This window comes from Eumetopias jubatus, unplaced genomic scaffold (assembly GCF_037043125.1).
Source record: "Eumetopias jubatus isolate StellerSeaLion01/CBP00866 unplaced genomic scaffold, mEumJub1_p1.0 scaffold_4, whole genome shotgun sequence".
Lineage (NCBI taxonomy): Eukaryota > Metazoa > Chordata > Mammalia > Carnivora > Otariidae > Eumetopias > Eumetopias jubatus.
Window position 1 is genome coordinate 59,077,620 of NW_028274810.1, and position 21,368 is coordinate 59,098,987.

The 21,368-nt window shown below is 43.4% G+C and overlaps 1 protein-coding gene across 10 annotated transcripts in view; it reads right to left on the reverse strand.

Moving 5' to 3' along the window:
• FGGY (FGGY carbohydrate kinase domain containing) overlaps positions 1-21,368 on the reverse strand; it is a 418,161-nt gene that overhangs the window by 219,503 nt on the left and 177,290 nt on the right. For all 10 annotated transcript variants that reach the window (XR_003609898.2, XR_003609900.2, XM_028106807.2 and 7 more), the window contains one exon: positions 1,693-1,821. Coding sequence is in view for 8 of the 10 variants with exons in the window: in XM_028106807.2 (XP_027962608.1) it covers positions 1,693-1,821 (129 nt within the window). In the remaining 2 variants the exon portion in view is untranslated. The remainder of the gene's footprint in view (positions 1-1,692; positions 1,822-21,368) is intronic.

Sequence of the window (21,368 nt, forward strand, 5' to 3'; positions counted from 1 at the left end):
AAGGCCATTTCACCTTATTCTTGCATTAATGTGACTGTATTCATTTAATAATTTATCAAGCACCCATAGGATCCTGATCCAGGGCTCGGCACAGGTGAGACAAGATTAATAATATAATGCCCTCAAGGAGCTCAAAGTCCATTAGAAAAGACAAGCAGATAAATCAGTCATTACAACCCAATGTAGATCATTTCTCCACTAGGAGTAGATTAAAGTGTTGAAAGAAGTACAGCTTAGAGATTTTTACAATAAATCTGAGTGGTCCATGAAAGGCTATGCAGAGAAGAAAGCATCTGCTATGAATCTTCAAGTTAGAGTAGAAGTTAGCTAGAGAGAGAAGTAGAGGATCGATCATCAGTCTGGGAATAGAAATACACGTGTTTACACAAATTGAATTCTGGGAGCACAAGTCAGTATAGGTATTTGAATGACACCTCTAACCTCTGATACGAAGTATGGAACAGGATACATTTCAAAGTTTCTTTGACTATGATCCATAGTAAGAAATTCATTTTCATCATGGGCCAGTATGCACATGTACTACACACAAAATATAAATGTATGTTCCATAAAAACAGTGTTTACTCTTACTAGGTGACATGCACTCTGATGTTTTCTACTCCAATCAAATCTATTCTGAAAAATCCAATGGTCATGACCAACTACATTGATCGTATGAAGTCTTAACCATAATTAACAACAACAACAAGATTGTTAGAAAGAAAGGCTAGGAAAAAAAATATGGCTATAGTGGAAGTGAGAGATACTGAGAATCTGAACCCCCCCCAAGAAAAAAAGGAAGGAAGGAAGGAAGGAAGGAAAAGAAAGAAAAGAAAGAAAAGAAAGAAAGAAAGGAAGGAAGGAAGGAAGGAAGGAAGGAAGGAAGGAAGGAAGGAAGGAAAGAAAGAAAGAAAGAAAGAAAGAAAGAAAGAAAGAAAGAAAGAAAGAAAGAAAGAAAGAAAAAGAAAAAGAAAGAAAGAAAGAAAAGAAAGAAAGAAAAGGAAAGGAAAGGAAAAGAAAAGAAAAAGAAAGAAAGAAAAACAGCACTAAAGATGTAGAGGAGAAGAGAGTCATCACAACTTGACTGTAACCTTGTCTCACTGTCCGCCTACCTATTAAAATTCATGGAAGAGATACATTGGTTTTTGGTTTGGTTTTAAATTCAGTGCTCCCAAGCACCACCTCTAGGACACAGTTAGTGTTCAACAGGTCTTTGAAATAATGAAGACATTTGAATGCCAGATGTGAGAGTTATTTAGGAGATGAAATCAAGACTACACTCAAGTAACTGGATATAGGATAGAAGCCAAAATTATGAAAATAAATCAATTAGTCTCGTCAGGGTTTTGGAGTACCTTCAGAAAAAAACATATAAGTAAATACACCACCACCATACATGCTAGCTGGGAGTTAACGTATCTTTTTCAAATTTTCAGTAAACCAAAGAACCATCCAGATATTGATTCTTCCCCTGTTATTCTGTATGGAAAAATTAATAAAATTAAAGTCCACATTTGATAAAAAGTTCTATAATTCTATCCAAATGCCTAATTGTAAAAGGGCTTTTTGTTTCTATATCTTGAACCACCAGCCCTTGTTCCCTGCTTTAAAAACAGGAAAGGAGCGTGTTTGGTTCTGAGGACTATTCCATTTGAACCCGGTGTTGCTCATGGACGCGGAGTGAGTGGTTACCTAGGCCTCCCGCGTGGGCATCAATAAGGGAAGCTGCTACGGCAATTCCAGCAGGAAGGCCAAGGTCCTTCGCTGCCTCTGGTGTGAGCCCATGTCCAAGAGAGGCTCCAGGAGGCAGCACTTGGTTTCCTGGGTAGACAGGAGGAAAAACAAACACCTGTCAGTTTGAAAAACACAAAAGCAAACATAGGGTTTTCTTAAGAGAACCTCTCCGCTCCCTCCCCTCTCTTCTGCCTTTTGTCAACATCATGAAGATAAAAACCATGCACCCACCAACAGTCCTTTTGCTCATATGGTGACTTAGGTGCATGTCCTTGGTTCCTATGGGTCACGCTCTGCGGTCCTTTACAAAATCAAGAGCTCTAAGGCACCTTTCAAATTGGAGAAAGATTCCATTCACGGGAAATTCCAAAAGATATAAACACAGTGGCCTCTTCAAGACGAGGTTAAAATGGTTAAACTGTTCCTAACGCGGCAGCAGCTCTACCAGCATACCTTACACACACACATATGCGTCCACACCCGGTCCCTGATTAATATATATTCCTAAGGAAGTTGAGAACATTTACTTGTGTAGTTGCTTCCTGTCAGAGGATAAGGGAGGGGATTATTTTGTTCCAATATAAAAGTCTTGAAAGTTTTTCTCCGTTGGAAAAGAGAACCCAGTCTAAATCTTGCAAACTTTTACAAGGCTGCTACTTGCACAACCACAGAAAACAATCTGAATGGTGTTCTTTGGAGTTGTGCAATGCTGCGACCCTGATATTTCAAGTGACCTTGAATTCCTGCAGTCAGTCAGCCCTTCAGTTAAGAATTTATTGATTGTCTTGCTTTGTGTGGGCGCTGTGGTGCTGTAAAAGGCAGTCCTTGCACCCAACCTAGTTAGGGAGATGAGATCAGGACACAGAGAGCCATGAAAATCAGAATACAATGAAGAAATCCATCTGTTCTCAGGTGTTTAGCAGAGGCTGAGTCCTTCCCTTCCCCCTGCCAAGAAATATATAATAAGTATTTCTACATTGCAAGGGGGGGGTGGACCCACATATATGCTCAGACCCTTCTGAGCTCCAAGATTCTAAGATTCTGAATGTGCGGTCAGCAGTTTGCTCAGCACTTCTGGAGGTGGAGGGGAGGGTGGGGGTTGAGGGAAGCAGAAGGTGAGTGGCTCACCGACCTCCTCTAACTAGAAACAAAAAAAATCCTCCACGACACCATTTTTATCCATTTTAGGTAATGAGCTTCTTCTATAATTGAATTTGAAAAATGTCTAGCTAAGAAAAGCAAGCAAAAGACTGAAACCCCTGCAATGTGCTCTGGAGCTTCACCATCCAATATGGTAGCCACTTGGCACGTGCAGACAGAGCACTTAAAATGTGGCTGGAATAATGCAAGAATCTAAATTTTCCACTTAATTTCATTTTAATTCATTTAAATTTAAAAACTGATACTCAATTCAGTTACTGTAAAACTTTTAAGTACGTTTGAAACCACTTTGGGTGTGCAAATCTACATTTTCAATGTTAATTGAGGAAATCTACATCAAAAACTAATGATGTACTGTATGGTGACTAACATAATAAAAAAAGAAATCTAAATATTTACAATGAAAATTTAGTGTCTAAACTGGGGTGTACTAAGTGGCAAATATGCAATAGCTGTCAAAGACTTTATACGAAAAAGTATGGCCAAAAATGAATGTAAAATATCTCATTAATAACTTTTACATCAAATATACGCTGAGATGATGTTTTGGATGTTTTAAGTTATATAAGATACACTGACATTAATTTCACCTATTGGTTTTTCCTTTAATGTGGCTTCTGGAAAGTTTTAATTATGTATGTGGCTTATATTCCATAGGATAGCCCTGGTCTAGAAGATAAAGTCAAGATGCTCCTATGATGGGGTGGAAAGCAAGGAGAACTTCTCACCTATTCTGAATGCCCAAGCCAGCAGAAACCTGAAGGAGAGCAGTGCCCTTCGCTGGAGACAATCTGTCTCCAGAGACATACGATCTCAAGTATGGCACTACATCTAGTATCCAGCACGTAAGAGATAGCATTTATCTTTACTGAGCACTTCTGTGCGAGGGACTGTGCTAAGGGCATATGATGCATTTTCTCAGTTGGTTGTCATAACCCCATGTGAAGGATACTCTAGTGTCCCCATGGCACAGACGGATGGGGAAGGTCAGTTTATACAGGGAAAGTAAATACCCCACAAGTGTTGGAGTACAGGCCATGGATTCCACTGTGATGGACACAGACCTGTGCTCTTATTCATTAAATTACATACAAGTATATCTATTTTAAAAAAATTTTAAGTGAATGAAGAAAACAAGTGAAGTACTTTTCCTTTTTTTAAAGATTTTATTTACTTATTTAGAGAGCGTGACCACATGTGGGTGGGGGAATGGGCAGGGGGGAGAGGGAGAGAGAAAGAGAGAGAGAGAGAGAGAGAGAGAATCTCCAGCAGACTCCCCATGGGCGGGGCTCGATCCCATGACCCCGAGATCAGGACCCCAGCCAAAATCAAAAGCCTGGATGCTCCACCAACTGAACCACCCAGATGCCCCCAAAGAAGTACTTTTAGAACAAACATTATGCTATGTTTAAAACGGTAGCACCGTTTGGAAATCATGCTCACTACCTTCAGATTTTTCTTAAAGGGTTAATTTTTATAGGAAGGTAAAAATGTTTCACCTTCATCCCTGAGCTTCACAAACAGAAGGGGTATAATCTTCCTTAACAAAAGATTCCAGACAGGAGGATGAGCAAGATGGGGCACTCTGGGGTGCCTTCTGGGCAGCAGTTGAGACGGGCTTCTGGAGGACTGCAGGTAGATTTCCCAGCACAGGCAGCATCTGGAGCAAAAGCCAAGAAACACGGGAGACAGCCAAAGGGGCTGCGCAAGGAGGAAGAGGAGCTGGGGGTGGAAGGGGCAGATAAGGCTGGAGATGGAAGGGGGACAAGGCATGTACGGCCATCCTGGCGGAGGCATCCAAACTCCATCATGAAGCTCACTGAGAGCCTCTGGAGAAGCATTACAGCCAGGGTGCGAGGTGGCTGCGTCTGCACTTTTCCAGATTTCTCTGGGAGCACTTGCAGCAGAAGACATCGAGGCTTAGGGAGAACACTTGTGAAGCGATTTTGGTAAGAGAGAAGAGGAGGACCTCCATCAAGGAATGGGCAAGGGAGATGCAGAAGCAGGCAACGGGAGAGGTTTTGTGAAGCAGGCAGTGAGAGGCCATGGCGGTCACCTGGATACAGGGAGTATGGGAGCTATGGAGACGCCACCGCCTGCATCCCTGTTAAGGACAGCCTGGAGGCCCAGGAAGGGGGGTCAAATCAGCAGACAGCTGCTAGCTGCCAGCACCTTTGGGCCACTGTACCAAGGTAGCCCCTGTCCCCGGGCAGCCCCACCTGATGACTCAGCGTACTGGGAGCAGAAGGACTCTGAGGGACGCCACTTCACTCCAGAGCACTCCTCTGGGCTAGCCAAGGGAGGCGGGGCCGGATTACAGCTCTAATCCTTGCTCTGCCCAATCCTCCTCTCTCCTTCTTCCTATCACAGATGGCAACCCCTAATAATTACCTTGTAGTACCCCCAAATCTGTCTCAGCATCTGCTGCCGGAGAACCCAACTTAGGGTGGTCAGCCAGGCCTTCTCCACAGGCCACTGGCCCCGGAATGAAAATAAACATGCACAAAGATTCACATCCTCCTTTGAAGTGGAACCACACCTTTCAGGAATAGTCTATCCGGGCCAAAAGCAGGAAGAAGCTTTGTTTATTTCAAGACCAAACAGAAACGGCTTGGCATAAGAGAAGGTGCTCGAAAAGGTAGGAATCGCTGAGAAATCACCCCATCAGATCATGCTTTAAGTTTATTAGCCAGGGGTGCATCTGAGGGACTACAGGAGCTGTCAGAAACAAGCTTTAGTGCGCCTTGACAACTGTTCTGGAATTAATCCTCCTTTCGGCTCTTCCTTGACCATAAAATTAAGTTAATCACAGCATCCATTTTCCCAGACTTAATCAAGACCTCACAGTCTCAGCACTGGCTGTCTTTCCTAGCCTTTGTTCCACCACTCATCCACGCATCTTAAACATTTCAAGAACAGTGGTGGCAACACTGAGGTGCTAGGGTGTAAGTGAAGGAGGCTCACACAGTGGTCTGGTCAAACCAGGGCTCTCAGCCTCTCATCAAGGGCTCGGCAGGTGGAATGTATGTGGTATTCCCAGCGCCCAGAGGAGGGACAGTGAGTTGGCCCAGGAGAGTGCAGGAAATCCAGATGAAGGTGACATCTGAGCCCAGTCTGCCCCCCAAGGGGCACAGAGTGTTTGAGGCATTCAGTATGTTGGCAAAAGGGGCACCAGGGAGGAGCAGAGAAGTGTGGGCCTCCAGCAGGGCAAGGAGCCCCAACTAAGGCAATGAGGCCCTGCCAGCCAACAGCTTTGAGTACTAAGATTTGTTTTTTAAGAAGATAAACCTGCAGTGGAGAAAGGCTAGAATAGGAAACAGTTTTTATCTGTGAAACTATCAAGCCAACTGAAATGCAAGCTGCAAAACATTATGCCTAGTGTGACTTCATTTTAAGAACAACAACAAAGGGCACCTGGGTGGCTCAGATGGTTAAGCGTCTGCCTTCGGCTCAGGTCATGATCCCAGGGTCCTGGGATTGAGTCCCGCTTCAGGCTCCCTGCTCAGCATGAAGCCTGCTTCTCCCTCTCCCACTCCCCCTGCTTGTGTTCCCTCTCTCGCTGTGTCTCTCTCTGTCAAATAAATAAAATCTTAAAAAAAAAAAAAAAGAACAACAACAAAGAGGGTAGATGGGCTATTTGTAAAAATACATTCCTGGGGGAAAAAGAAAAGAAAACTTTGTTTCTGGATGAAAAAATTATTACTATTTTTTTTTCTTTTTACCAACCTATACTTTCTAAAACTCTTCTACACATTTCTCGTGTAAATTTTTTAAAGGTGTTTCCCCCATAAATCAGGGTAAACAAATTAGGGCACATGTATCCAGAAACATCCCACACAGCCATCAAAATGAATGAGGAAGAATTAAGGTATGAAATTGGAAGGAAGTTCAAGATAAATTTGGTAAACCGTCAAGATACAGAATAGTGTTCAGAGTGTGATCTCATTTGTGAATTTTGTTAAAGTAGACAAAAATACAAGCACCTCTACTTCCAGAAAAGTCCTAGAAAAGTATGCAGAATATTGTTATAGCAGGGATTGGGACCCAGGGTAGGACATTTTTCCCTAAGATTTGTGCTTCCTCTCTACCGTGACCTTACATTTCTTTTGTGATCAAAACAAACTAGCTTAAAGTTAAAATAAAAGCAAAATGAAGTTAAGGAGTATCCTGGGCACTTTTTCCAAACCCTGCTCGTCAGCCTGAAGGCAGGAGAGGTCCAAGGACAGTTCACTTCTTTTCTTGAGTTGGCTGGCTTCTGTCCCTATCAACACACTCTCATGTTGGGGTATAAAAAAGTAATCACTGAGGGTTTGTGGGCTCATGTCCACTGAATTCCTATTCAGACAGGCAGATGCAGTGTGAGCGGTCAAAAGCTGGAGCCTACAATTATCTGGTGGTTGAAGTCCCTCTTCACAGGCGGGGGCTACTATTACACCAAATCTTTCCCTACCAGTTTTTCAATTATCTATGACTAATGAGCACTTTGGGAACAGTTTCAGACACACACATAATCCTCTTTTCTGACGTCAGCAGCAGAAATTAATGACTGTGTGGATTGCTGGGAGACAGAAAATGCATTATAATGGTCAACAGAACTCTGATCCTCTCCAGGAAGGGGGAGATGGGGGAGGGGCATTGTTATTAACTGGAAGGTTCAGTGTTCTTCTGTATCCCTACAAACAGGAGATGAAACCCAGGGGAAAAGTTGGCTCATGTCCTTGGAAATGTCAGAGAGAGAGACGTTTGGGCACGGGTGGCATGCGACCCTGGTTCCTCTGTGCCTGGCATAGGGGCACTTGTCCCTGCTCAGCTTTGCCAAGGTCAACAGGCCATCCAGACTGGCTGGGATGGTGCTCTCACCTGGCCTTGCCAGCAGTCAAGGCTCTCTGAGTGCTCTGGGACTGAAGCCACTTTCAATCTCGTTTAGGAGTGGGGGAACAGAAACAGGACTGTACTCTTGTACTCTCCAATGAGAGGCTGGTGTTAATCTTAAGTTATCTTTATATACGGTGGTGTATGTAAGGTTGTCGTTTCATGCAGGCATCCTCTGCGCTGGGGTGATTTTACAGGTGGTTACGACCTGTTCCTGACTCTGGTTGAGCTCCAAACTTAGGTGAAGCATGAAAGCTCACCAAACAAGACATAATAGCATCATGTGCATATGGCAGCCAGTAGACTGGCTATTGATACTTTCAACGAATGGACAATATTAGGGGCTTGACCCATACCAAGCACCTAAATTCCTCTATAGAGATCTCCGTTTGGGAGGGTTAGATCAGGGAGCCTTCTGGAACCAAAACTGATACAAGACTAAAGGACATTCTGGTAATTCTTGCTCCTGAATAGGAGTCACAGACATCCAGAACTATTCACTCAATCGGAGAAATTCACAAAAAACTCAAACCTGACATGCTCTGCCATCTGGTGAAAGACAACTTCTGAAACATTAATTTGTTCATTGCCCTTCATTTGCCTCCTAAAAATGACCTCATTTTAACTAGGAATTAAACCTTAAATTATTGACTAAATGTAAAACTTTCTGATGGTATCCTCATCATTCATTATTTATTACAGAAGGGTTTACTGAGTACCTACTATGTGCCAGGCATTGCTGTGATACAGAAAATGCATTAAGGAACAAGATGGAGAAGTTCCTTACCCTCATAGGGCTTTCAGTAGACATAGGATTCTCATCCAATACCTCTTCTGAATTATATCTTGTAAATATTTTATCTTGTAAGCTCTTCTGTGGTGTGGACTGTCATTTACAAATCTTTGTATCTCTGGTCTTATATTCTGACCTACAGGTGGTATTTAATAAACATATCACATAGTTTAAATCAAATTTTAAATGACCCTTACACTATGTTTTGTTTTCTCCCCATGCTCTTCTCTTCCTCTCTCTCCTGCTCAACACAGAATTACTCAAAGATGATTTTATTTATCATTGCATTCAGGTTCCCTCCCCCTAGGACACAGCAGTGCCTAGAACAGTTCTCGGTAATATCCATTCAACTGAATTTATAGTTTCTTTTAAAAACAGAAGACCATAGACACAGATCAATCAACTTAGACAAATATATTACACACACACACACACACACACACACACACACACACACACGATGCTGAGTATCAGCTAGGAAAGAGAAGAGAAACGTGTTTCCTAACATAATCCCACCAGTAACACATCCTCATCTCTCAAACTCAGAGACAATGTAAGGTATCAAGACCTATCTGTATGCCTAGAAAATGGGGACCAGCAGGCCCACGTCTCTCACTTAAGCACCCAGATGCTGTGGTGCGGACACATTGTGGACATCACCATCTAGTGGAACGAACAGAGGCTCTTAAATGCTCCTTGGCTGGTCAAGTCTGATTCAAGAAGTGGACAGTGGTGAACTTACAGGTGAAAAGCCACAGGTCTCATTGCTAAGTAGGTCTGAGGAAGGCAGGATGGACAGCAGGCCAAGGCGTTTGGACTTGTTCTGACAGGCAACTGCTAACTATTATATAGGTCAGTGAGCCAAGGAGTGGTGCAGACAACTTGTATTTTAGGAAGATAAATATCACAATGATAATAGTGCCTGTTGATCAAAACCTACACGCTTTCTGGTCATGTTTTTGGCATTTTTCAGTTGCTCTCACCTTTCATGCTAAGCAACAGACCTATGAGGCTGGTATTAGAATCACTGCCTTGCAGCTGTAGAAACAAAATCACAGAAAGGTTATTTAATTTGTCCAGTCACCTATCGGATGAGGGGCACAGTCAGGCTTTCAATCCAGGATTCCCAGATTCCAAAATTGAGGATCTCCCTTCTAGATCATGTAGATTAGAAGGGGCTGATACTGGAGCCAGGAAGAATGATCTCAAGTGTTTGTTGAGTCATGAACAGAAAAGGAATGCACTTTCATTTGCAGAGGCTCCCCTGGGGGGTCATGTCCAGGAACAAACCCCTAAGAGCCATGAAATCCCAGCATGCTCAAATCTTCTAGCTCCTTCCTTTACTGCCTTAGGCAGGTTCCAAAAACAGAGACCCTGGATTGTGAATGGTCCATTGTGACCACTGACCTCAGCATATTCCTTTTGCAGGACAGAAAACCAAAGCCAGGGAGGGAGGTGGCTTCTCTGGGGCCACCCTGCTGTGGTGGCAGAAGTCTAGATTGAAGCCGGGGGCCACACTTTTCCACACCCCTGCTGTGGCAATACCAGCCTGTACCCACCCCCAGTTGGGGCAAGAAGCTCACCCAAGCCAGGACTCTAAGTCACAGGGCGAACAAGAGGGTTGGCAAAATCCAGCGGATTCTAGCGGTGTAGGCTGCCGATTCTCAACTATTCAGAGCATACAGTGCAGGCTTTTCAGCTTGAAATCATCCACTTTGACACCCACAGTGACCTAATTCTCTAGATAATTGCCAATGCCCTATTTTGCTCTCACCTAGCCTAAGGCCACCTTCAAAAGCCTTTCCTGGGTAGAACATAATTAATCACTTTTTTCCTCTACAACCCCACAGCATGTTTCTTGGAATTACATCATTCTGTTCTACACAATGACTTTTTTTTCTTGTGCCTCGTTCTTCCGTGTTAGATTATAACCACCTTGAGGGTATCGCTCTTGTCACAGGTGTATTTGCCGGAGGCATGCAGTTTAGCAGTTCTGGTCAGGAGACGGGAAGCCTTGTGATGGTGGGCAACTGATTTAATTTCTCTGCTACTATTTCTTCACCTATAAAACAGCTACAATAACTCTATTATGTTATTTGAGAATCAAGCAAAGTAATACAAATAAAGCACTTTAAGATGCTGTCTGTCCTGGGGCAAATGCTCAATTAATAGGAGATATTATAATGGTTACAACAACTCTGTATTCCTGGTCTCCCTGATATCGCCTGGCATATAATGGTTACTCAGTTCATTCGGGCTGAGTTTATAAAGCTTGAGGAGAGATCCTTGATGTTACAGCATGTGGAGATATATGCTTTTGGGGTCATGAGAGCAAACCACAGAGACTGTGAAAGCTGTTAAAATATTCACAGTGATGGAATTCAGTTTTCCAGCACAAAAAGTGTCCCCCTTGTAGTCATAGCTCCATGGCAAGTCTCCAGAGTGAAAAGTGCAGAAGGTGTTTTCTTTGGAGTTATTTTAAGGACTAAATGTTTGTTTCACGAGGAAAAATGATTATTTTGTCAGGAAAAGTCTTGGCTGTTAAGATGACCAATGCTTTCAAGACCCAGGACAACAGTTTGGACATAGACAGTTCCCCCACTCTGAGAGAAAGACAAATCTGGGAAATAAAAATATTTTAGCTATCATTGTGCTAAAGAAATTAACGTGTTTAAAGCAGTAACCTTCACAGTTTGGGTTGGTTTTATTTTTTCAGAATCTACTAAAGAAGTCATATAAAGAAAAGTGCGACTCACACAGGCATCTCCATTTTTCCTTTAGTCCCAAAGATTCATTAAAAACAAACATTAGAGAGGCACCTGGGTGGCTCAGTTAGTTAAGCGTCTGACTCTTAATTGCAGCTCAGGTCATGATCTCAGGGTGGTGGGATCGAGCCCCACTTAGGGCTCTGTGCTCAGTGGCAAATCTGCTTCAGATTCTCTCTCTCTCTCTCTCCTTCTGCCCCTCCCGTCTGCTTGTGCTCTTTCTCTCAAATAAATAATCTTGAAAAAAAAACAAAAAACAAAATCCAAACATTAGAATCAGGATCATTTAACGGAATGTTTTATCACTAAAAAGACAGGAAGGAGATGATCTCAAGATAAGAACATTTAAAAAAATTAAGTACAATATGCTTCTATGACCTAATTTTCTCATCCTATCACATACCCCTTTGTCGGGGGCCAGTGTCGGGTCTCTAGTCTAGACTACTGTTTGCAAACTACTAGTTTACAGAATGCTAACAACCTCCTAACAAGGGGTGAATCTACAGGAGACTGAACCACAAGCTCTCATGTGGAAAAAGTCAGTAGGTCCGGTGTTCACCACACAAGCCAAACATCTGGTGATTTGAAGACATCTGGGGCTTTTCTGTCATGTAGACCAAACATGATTCAGGTAATTGACCAAATTTTTCACTTCCCAACCAGATGTCTTACTTTCATATAAATGAAGCTAATCTTGTACTTTCATGTGCAAATAAGCTAGACATAAATTCACCCCTGGAGGGCAGAATTAATTGCTTATTCTCAATGAATACTAAATTACATATTCTTTTTTTTCCACGACTCTACCTTTGAAAAAGGTTTTCCACTCTTGCTTTAAAAAGCATATATTTCATCTTAGAAATGTTCTGTCTTTTAAAATGTTTGTTCCTCTTTGTGTGTTTTATAGCAAGTCAGTGTGCTGTAATGAAAAGAGTGTGGTCTTAGGAGTCAGGATGAATTGGGTTCTAATTCTGTGCACACCCCCCCCACCCCCAAGCTTTTAAGGGCCTTGGAAAACGTTACTTAAACTCTCTGAGCTCAGTTTGTTTTGCAGTTATAAATCATCAAACCCATCTATAAGGGACACCATGAAGATTTGAGACCATTTGTTTGTTCCTGTGGTACCCATGAGGCACTCATTCTATGTGCCTGTCACAGAGACAACAGAGAGCCACCATGCTGTCCTCTGGGAGCTGGCAAGACACAGGCAGGTGCTCCAAAGGGCGGCCAGAAAAGTCACATTTCATATGCTGAATGGCAACATATTGTCCAACAAAGGCAATGCCTTTATTCAGAATTTTTAGTAAAAGTATAAGCAACTTCAACTGTGGATAATTTTTAAAGGGAGTATCAAATTTATAAAAAGGAAGGACCTGTCTGAAACCTTTCCTCTTCTTGTACTGCTTTCAAGGACAGACTGGGATTTGCTCTCATCACATTTATTTAAAGAATTCATGTGGTTATCAACGACCCTCCACCTTCTATGCCGTTGTCCTGACAACCAACCATTTACCAGACAGAACATGGAAAGCAGATGACAATGTATCCCTTCAGTCTGGTTTAGTAGGTAAAACTCAACAGTACAGAGACAATATTCAAAAGACCAGGGTCTTTGTGCATGAGATCCTTCAAGGGGAAATAAATGCATAGATATGAACTTACACAAAGAAGACAGCACTGCACAGAGAACTCAACCAGGCGAGGAGAGGCTGCCATGGGACCTCACTTCTAGTTTAATAGCCCTTGTGGTTCAGTAGCCAGGCTACAATAAACACAGCACAGAAAGACAAAGGGCTAAGTTTGTTGTTGCTACTGTGTTTATCCTGAGATGTTAGATTCTTTTATCACTAAAGCCCAGAAACACCTCAAATATATAAAGAAATGAAACGTGGCAATCATTTTTTAAACTTTCTTCCAAGGACCAGATTTTTTTTTTCCCCAAAAGGAATCTTTCACAGAACCCTAGACTATAAATCTGATCTAGTTCAAGGAGAGAAGGGAATGTTCAAGAGTGATGAGCCCTAGCGCTGACACTTGAGGAACATCGAGATATAAGGGGCTGAGGAACAGAGGTTTGAATCTAAAACTTAACCTATGGCAGAGATTGCCAATCTGGAGACATGAAAAAGGAGAGGAATGGGAGTCTGGAGCTGTAATACTAAGCCCCTCCTCTTAGGCTTTCCTGTAACGAAGGAGCTGAAGAAGCGGAAAGTGTCCACTATTTAATCACAGAGACAATGACCTCACCCTGGGTGAAGGAGGACGGCTGGCACTGCAGCATCCAAGGAAAGGAATGGAATTTGCCAGGCTGGCATTTAGCCAAAACGTTAGAGTAAAATCCCTGAAGCCCTCACCCACATTGCCACGGGAATTCAGCAGGGGAAGATTCCAAAACTGATGCTCTCACTTAATGTCATTTAAATCTCCAACTATGTCATCCAATGTGTATGTTATACAATGTTATACAATGCAGGAGGCTCATGCAGACTGTGGGGAAAATGCTCCAGTGCTAAGAAGATGGAAGCTTCAAGCTTTGTCAATGAAATAGAATCTGTTTCTCCAGTTTTTAAGTTTCTCATTCTTTGGACACAAGACCCACAAGAATGAAGGACCTTAGGCAAAATGGAAAAGGAAGGCTGGCCCAAAGCCCAGAAGTGTCCCCAGCCATCAAATCCCTTCACAGTGGCCAGAGAGGCTGCTTCCAGAGGGAGCACTGAGGGCAGAGAGAGGGAGATCCAAGCTCCAACAGGCTTCAGTGCATGGAGCTGAGAGGAGAGACAGATAAACTGTGCAGGACTCCACCCTTTGGCACTGTCTTCCCCAGGGAAAGACTTTGGGATTATACAGCCTCTGGAAGGTGATCAAGGGTGGACATCCATGGAGAGGGGCATCCAAGAGGCCAGTCCACTGGGCCCTCGTCTGTATGATCAGAATTGATTTTTTTTTTAAATCAAAAATCGAGATCATGAAGCTATTATTCAATGTGGTTTTCCTTCAGTTTACAAAAACAATACAACTTCATTATAGACAATTCAAACAGTACAAAAAGACAGGAGAAAAGATCCTCCCTTAATTTTCCTCCTCCCAGAGATAACTACAACTGAAATGTTAGAAACTATTAGAGACCACCATTGAAAAATATGAAGATACACACATATTTAATTGTAAATAAAAGGGATAATATAAGTATGCAATTTTATATTCTGCCTCTTGAACTCAACAGTATTTCATAGACATCTTTCCTCACCAATTAGTACATTCTTCTTGAAAATGTATCATATTCTGTAATTTGAATGTACCCATTATTTAACCAATCCCTTAGTACTAGACACTTGGTATGTTTGTCAAATTAAAAACACATCCAGACTTAGTAAGAAAAGGCTTAGTAAGGATTACTATAAGGAGGTAAAGGGGTTTTGCAGCTGGGGAGAGAGAATACAGAGAATGTTGTGACCACAAGATCGGCAACTGTCTCAGGAGTTAGACAAAATGGGTCTTTCTTTTACATAGTGGAATAAACAAGGTGAGAAAGAATGTAGGGAAATGGGGTAAAAGAGTGGTGTGACTTGAAAGTAGATCAGAGAGTGTTTTACTCTGAGGTAAGTATATTTTGAGGGAGGAACCTGTGATAGTTAATTTTATGTATCACCTTGTCTGGAAGTTTGGATCTGTAAGCTACAATTCTGTCCCAAATATTTTGTCAAACATTATTCTGGATGTTTCTGCAAGGGTGTTTTAGATGAGATTAACACTTAAATCAATAGACTGAGTAAAGCAGATTGCTCTCTGTAATGTGGGTGGGCCTCATCTAATCAGTTGAAGGCCCGAGTAGAACAAAAAGGTTGATACCTCTCCCTAGCCTAGGTCTCCTCAGTAAGAGAAAATCCTTTCTGCCTGACAGACTTCTTCTTCTTTTTTTTCAAGATTTATTTATTTATTTGACACAGAGAGAGAGAGACAGAGAGAGAAAGTGTGCATGGCACGGGGGGGCAGGGGCAGAGGGAGAGGGAGACAGAATCCTAAGCAGACTCCACGGGGAACCTGATGCCAGGCTCGCTGTTACAACCCTGAGATCATGACTGAGCTGAAACCAAGAGTTGGATGCTTAACCAACTGCACCACCCAGGCGCCCTGTGCCTGACAACCTTCAGTTTGGTATATGGGTTTTATCCTGCTTTGCGACTTGAACTGAAACATCAGCTCTTCCTGGGTCTCTAGCTTGCCAACTCACCCTAGAGATCTTGAGGCTTACCAGCCTCCACACACTTATGAGTGAATTCACTGTAGGGTACGTGTGCACACAATACATGTGTGAATGCACAAGTGCGCGCACGCAGGCATGCACACACACACACACACACACGGGCTGTTTCTCTGGAGAGCCCTGACTAGTGTAGGACTCTTAAGGAGGGCTGTATCCTGGCCCAGGGTGAGGATGGGGCAAAGTTTAGGGCCCAGGTGGAAGGAGAGAATCCTAACCAATGTTTGGTTAACGAGCATTTTGTTCCAATTGATCAGTGAGGACACGCAGGTCAGCTAATCATTCATAAGACAGAGAAAGGGAATTTGGAGGGTCTCTGTGTGGTCTTGTCCTAAGTAAACAAGGGAGGTATTCAGGAGTCTTATCAAAGTCAAATGGGAAAGAGTAATTCTTTGCTATAGGCCATCTCTGGAGCACCAGGCGTGGCGGCATTTATCAACCTTCACGATTTTCTAGGAGCACAGGACTTAGGGAAAACCCAACACTGTCATTTAATTATTCTTACTATAAATAATACTGTAAAGAACATCATTGAACATGCATGCTTGACACATGGCATCATGGCTTTTTTGAGGAACTTAGGAATGGCACTTCTGTTACCCTTCACCTAACAGGGGAAGCCATAAATAAACAGGTGCCTGATATCCTCTGGCCCAGTAGCTCATATCCTCAAGGAACTAGAAAAACAAGGCAAAGTATAAATGATTTTCTCTAGCCTGAAAAATCAAATCTGAAACAACCTGAATCTCCTTCCTTCGATGCTCTCCCAGTTTCCCTGCTGCGTGAGACAGAATAATACTAGCCTAAGTGTTGAATTTCGGAACGCTCAGGTTCAAATCCACTCCAACATTTACCACCCCTAAAACTTTAGGTTATGTCACTGCTCTATTTCTCCTTGTCTAAGATGGGAAGAATAGTACAGAAAAGAAATGCTAGAAAAATGAATGACATGATGGACATGAGAGAGCCCAGCACACTGCACGGCCCTTAACTGATTTCCCATAAATATGTTACTTTCCTCTTCCCCCCCCCATATAAAGGAAGTTATATAGAAGACATCATGATACAAGGGAAGGGGGCTATTTTGTACTAAGCGCTAGCTGTGATCTACGCAAGGTGTGACACCCTACTTTACAGCTCTTACCTCACTGAAACTCATAAATCCTGTGAGGGAAGGGCAGCCATCCCCATCCTACAGATAAAGACATCCAAACACAAGATGGACTTGTAACTTGTCTGAATCCCACCTTCCAGGAAACATCAGGATTGGACTTAAGATGGCAGTTGCTCTGATTAGAAAGCACACTTCTCCGTCAGCCAAACGAGTGAAAACACTCCCCTCGCAAGGCCCAGGTAAGAGCTCTTAGTTCTACCCACTCCTTCTGGGAAAACTACCCTGTCCTAAACGTGGCACTTGCAAATTCCCTCGCTATGGTTCTGCTTGGTAACCTGCAGCCTCCCTCTGCAATGCAAGGCTGGTACTGCTTTCCCCTGGGCCTAGAGCCAGTGACCCAGACCTAGAACCAGTGGACTATCCAGCAGAGGCTCCAGGATTCCACTGTCTTCCCCGCCCCTTGCAGTTCCTCTTGGGAACAATTGCAGGAGCATGCAAAAGAGGCGGAAGAGAAACCAGCACCACCAGGCCTAAATAATTCACAAAATGAATGCAGAGCACAGCTGACTTCCAAAGCGTGGATAACCTCCTGAACTAAAGACAGCCAAGTGGAGCCTCTGGGCTTTCACTATTCTTACCCCGAGGTGAATGGGAAGGGAAGAGATAAAGACAGAGATAAGGACAGAACCATCACTGATTCCATGCCTGGGGGCAGCTATTGGCATCTCCGTTTCTCAGCAGAGGAAACTGAAGCACGGAGCCTCGCTAAGCACTGCAGGTGGGAATTGATCCCAGCTGCCTGGCTCCAAATCCCACTCTAGGGTATAGCCCTTCCTAGTTCTTAACTTAAATATTTGGTCAAAACGAAATAAAACCTCAAGGGCTTCAAAAAGAAAAGGAAGAATGAAAAAGGCATGAGCGTTCCTGTCGCCAACTCTGCAGTTCTTATCCCTGTCCTGTTCCCTCATTTCTCACCCGCTGCATTAAGCCAGCTTATCAAAGTGGGTTCCCCAACAGGCAGTGTGAACAGCTCCTGGAAGAATGTAGCAAAAGCGCAGGTGCAGGCTCCACCCTAGACCCACTGAGGCAGAAACTCAGTGGGGCTGGGGGAGGGGGGCCGGCAGTCACCCCTCAGGCAGTTTTGATGAGAACCCCTGCATTATCACCGGGTCCCCATCCCCGACTTCTGGTCAATGGTTATGAAGGAAGACTCTAGAATCCTTGTTTTTTTTTTTAAAAACTCCCTGGTGATCCTGATGCCCAAGGAGATGCAAGCACAGACTCCTCCCAAAAGAAATGCTTTTACAATTAGACCCTTTAAGGGCATTATGTACTAATGTGAGACCTTTACAACTGCCCCTGAGGTTTAAGCGATGGCTTCTTCCACAACTAGCTGAATGACCTTGGGCAAGTTACTCTCCGGCTTTCTCCCCTTTGTAAAATAGAGTTCATAAACACATACTTCAGAGTGTGAAAATAAAAACAATTACGCGACAGCAAGTTAAGTGGGGGCGATTTTTATTAATCACCTGATAAGAACGAAGCAAAAATAACCCATGTAAAAGAACCTCTATTATATCAAACGGAAGGAGTTGGCTGCACAGGAGGGAGACCCTTTGGCATCTGCGAACCTTTCCAGTTCGCTTGGGGTCCCGCAAGGCATGAGACTCTCTCTGGCAGAGAAATGTGACATCCTCTAATTATGCTGCCTTGCACAAATCAAAAATGAACCTGGAAGGATGTGGAAGGGAAAACGGGGTGCAGTGTGAGAGTATTCAGAAACAATGTGAAGACAGAAACAGTGCGGTGCCAATGGAGCTGGAGGTATGAACAGGAAACCCACACTTCTGGGAAGGCTGAGCCATCTGACACAGGGGACAAAGGTGCACAGCGAGGGGCTTGCTGTCTGGCCTTCCCAAGACTGAGCTGTACCGCATGTGCAAGCCACAGGAGGAGAAAGGTGCAGAAAGGGGACTGGCGAGGCACAGACAGTGGGAACAGGGGACGGCCAAAATTGGCATTCAGACTAAAATCCAGATGAGGAAGATTGCATTCTACTCTGTCTCCATTTTAAAACAACTATTCCCCTAAGGTGTGAAAGTAACAAACTTTTCCTCTTCCTCTTGGAATCTGTAAATCTATCTTCCCAGAATGAGCACGTGCTTTCTTTTGGGTCTCCATGTCTGCTCCAGCTGTGCCTTCTCCATGGAACATCCTTCCCTGCTTCTTCACATGCCTAACCTCTACTCACTCTTCAGAAAGCAACTCAGAGGTCACCTTCTCTAGGAAGGCCACCCTCAGTCCCTGCCCCTTCTGCACCTGAACTGAGCTAGATCCTGTCTCAGGAGCTGTCACACCTAGCATCTAAGTTAACTGCCATGTTTCCTTAATGCAGTGTTTCCCAGAGCGTGGTTCAAACACAACGGGTTCAAAAAGCTCCTGTTATTTGAAAGCAGATCTCGATGCAAGTAAGTTCGGGAAATGCCAAGCTGCACCGAGACAGGTTTTTATACTGCAGTGATTCTCAAGACACTTTAATATGCTAGTGTACAATGAGAATCTCTAAGGAAGTATGAAATATGAAGTCCCAATATGATTTGATCACGGAGAATTTTTTTCCCTAAAAACCATCTGTAGTTCCAGAGTGCACAGGACAGGTTCTACTGCTATCTTTTACTGACACCGTCTGCTTTCCTCCTTCCCAGACTGTCATTTCCTTGTGGGCCACAGTATCTGTTCAATAGAGCATTTCTGGTATCTGCATAAGTACCTGCTATATGGTAGATACTTGCTGAAAGCCAACTGCATGTTAAAAAGCTAACATCACATTTCCCTCTTCAAAACCCTCCAGTGGCTTTCTGTTATTACCCTTAGGAAAACTTCGGATGCCTTACTCCAAGGCTCACAAGGCTCCACATTTTTTAAATCTCTTACCCCATCTCTTGCCATTCCCCTTTTGGACTGCATTCTACTAAATTGGCCTTTTTTTACTTCCTCAAACATGCCAAACTTCTTTTTCTCCCTAGGACTTTGCACATGCTCTTGTTTTGTTTTGTCATTTGCCAGGAACACTCCTGCCCACATGTTCACACTGCTAAAACCATCTCCATGATGAGGTCTCAACCCAAAAGTCTTCCCCACATTTCAGCTGCCATCTTATTTCCATCATAACACACATCAACAGTGGCCCACACTGACATATGTTCAAGATCACGTTTCCATGATGTTCACTTGTGAACCGGTCTCAGTGGAAGTCAAGCTGGGGAGGAGCCTTGGGGCATGGGACTGGCAGTGGGAATGGAGAGAAGACCATTTAGAGGTGATAATGAGCTGAGGTGGTCCAAAGGCCCTTAGATATACCAAGTATCTTTGGATAATTATCAGTTTCGAGGGTTTCTGTAGCATTAGAGCAGTACCAGCCCAGGCAGGTTTCTGCTGGGGCCACAGCAGCTAATGAGGGGCCCATGGCCCTGTCCTCATGGGATGTATACTCTAGTGGGAACATTAAACCCGTAACTACAAACAATCCATGAAAAATTCAAATGTAATGAGGGTTATAAAAGGATGTACAGAAGATCTGTGGTTTGCATAGATAGGACACACAAATTCAACTGTACACAGGATTCAGGAAGCAAATGTATTTCCCTTGTTCCTTGCTTTTTCTCGAGTGTTTCAGGCCTTGTCTCCTTGACCCACCTGTGGGTCACTAACTCACAGGTTAGTGGGTTAGAGCAGAGTGGCCACTAACAAACCTGTGTACCTGGCACAGGGCCAGGCTCAGAGTAGATGCCTCACAGGCATGGTGAGGGACTGTCATACGCCTCTTACTGGTGAAGAGTCTAAGGCACAGGGTAGTTAAATGATGTGCCTGTCGGAGGTCACTCACATAATCACTGACAAAGTCAAATCTAGGGGATAATTCTGTTCTATGTAGAAAAGCTGGAGTCTGAGTACAGCTTCTGCTTTTTTTTTTTTTTTTTAACATTTTATTTATTTATTTGAAAGAGTGAGCAGGAGCAGGGGGGAGGAGCAGAGGGAGAGGGAGAAGCAGACGCCCAGCTGAGCATGGAGTCCAATGCTGGGCTCCATCCCAGGAAGGCAGACACTTAACAGACTGAGCCACCCGGGTGCCCTGCTGGTTTTTAAAATATTGTCAAGTCATTCTTCCACAGTGATTCAGAGAAAGTTCTAGAGCTGACTAACTGGCTTCAACTCGTCTTGGCTGTGTGCCCTTGGGCAAATTATTTAACCTCTCTATGCCTCTGTTTCATCATCTGTAAAATGGGGTTAACAGTCTCTTAGAAGACCGTTGAGTGAGTTATGTGAGTTATTAGAAATAAAGCTCTCACAACAGTTCCTGGCATACAGAAGGTACTCAGTAATGGTAGCTAAACTTATTATATTAATGCATTTGCTCTTTCCCCAAATCTGATGAGTCACTGTTTTTCTTAGTTATGATTAAATGTAGCTACAAATCCACAAAAAAGTGACATAAGAAAAAAAGAAATTTCTCTCTCATGTAAAGGAAGTCCAGAGATGGCAAATCCAAGGCTGGTATGGTAGCCTCGTTAAAGCTCACTGTTCAGCCATCCCGAGAGTATGGCGTTTGTCTTCCTTATCTAAAATGGCTGCAAGAACTCCAGCCAACCTCCCTGATTCAGGCTTGCA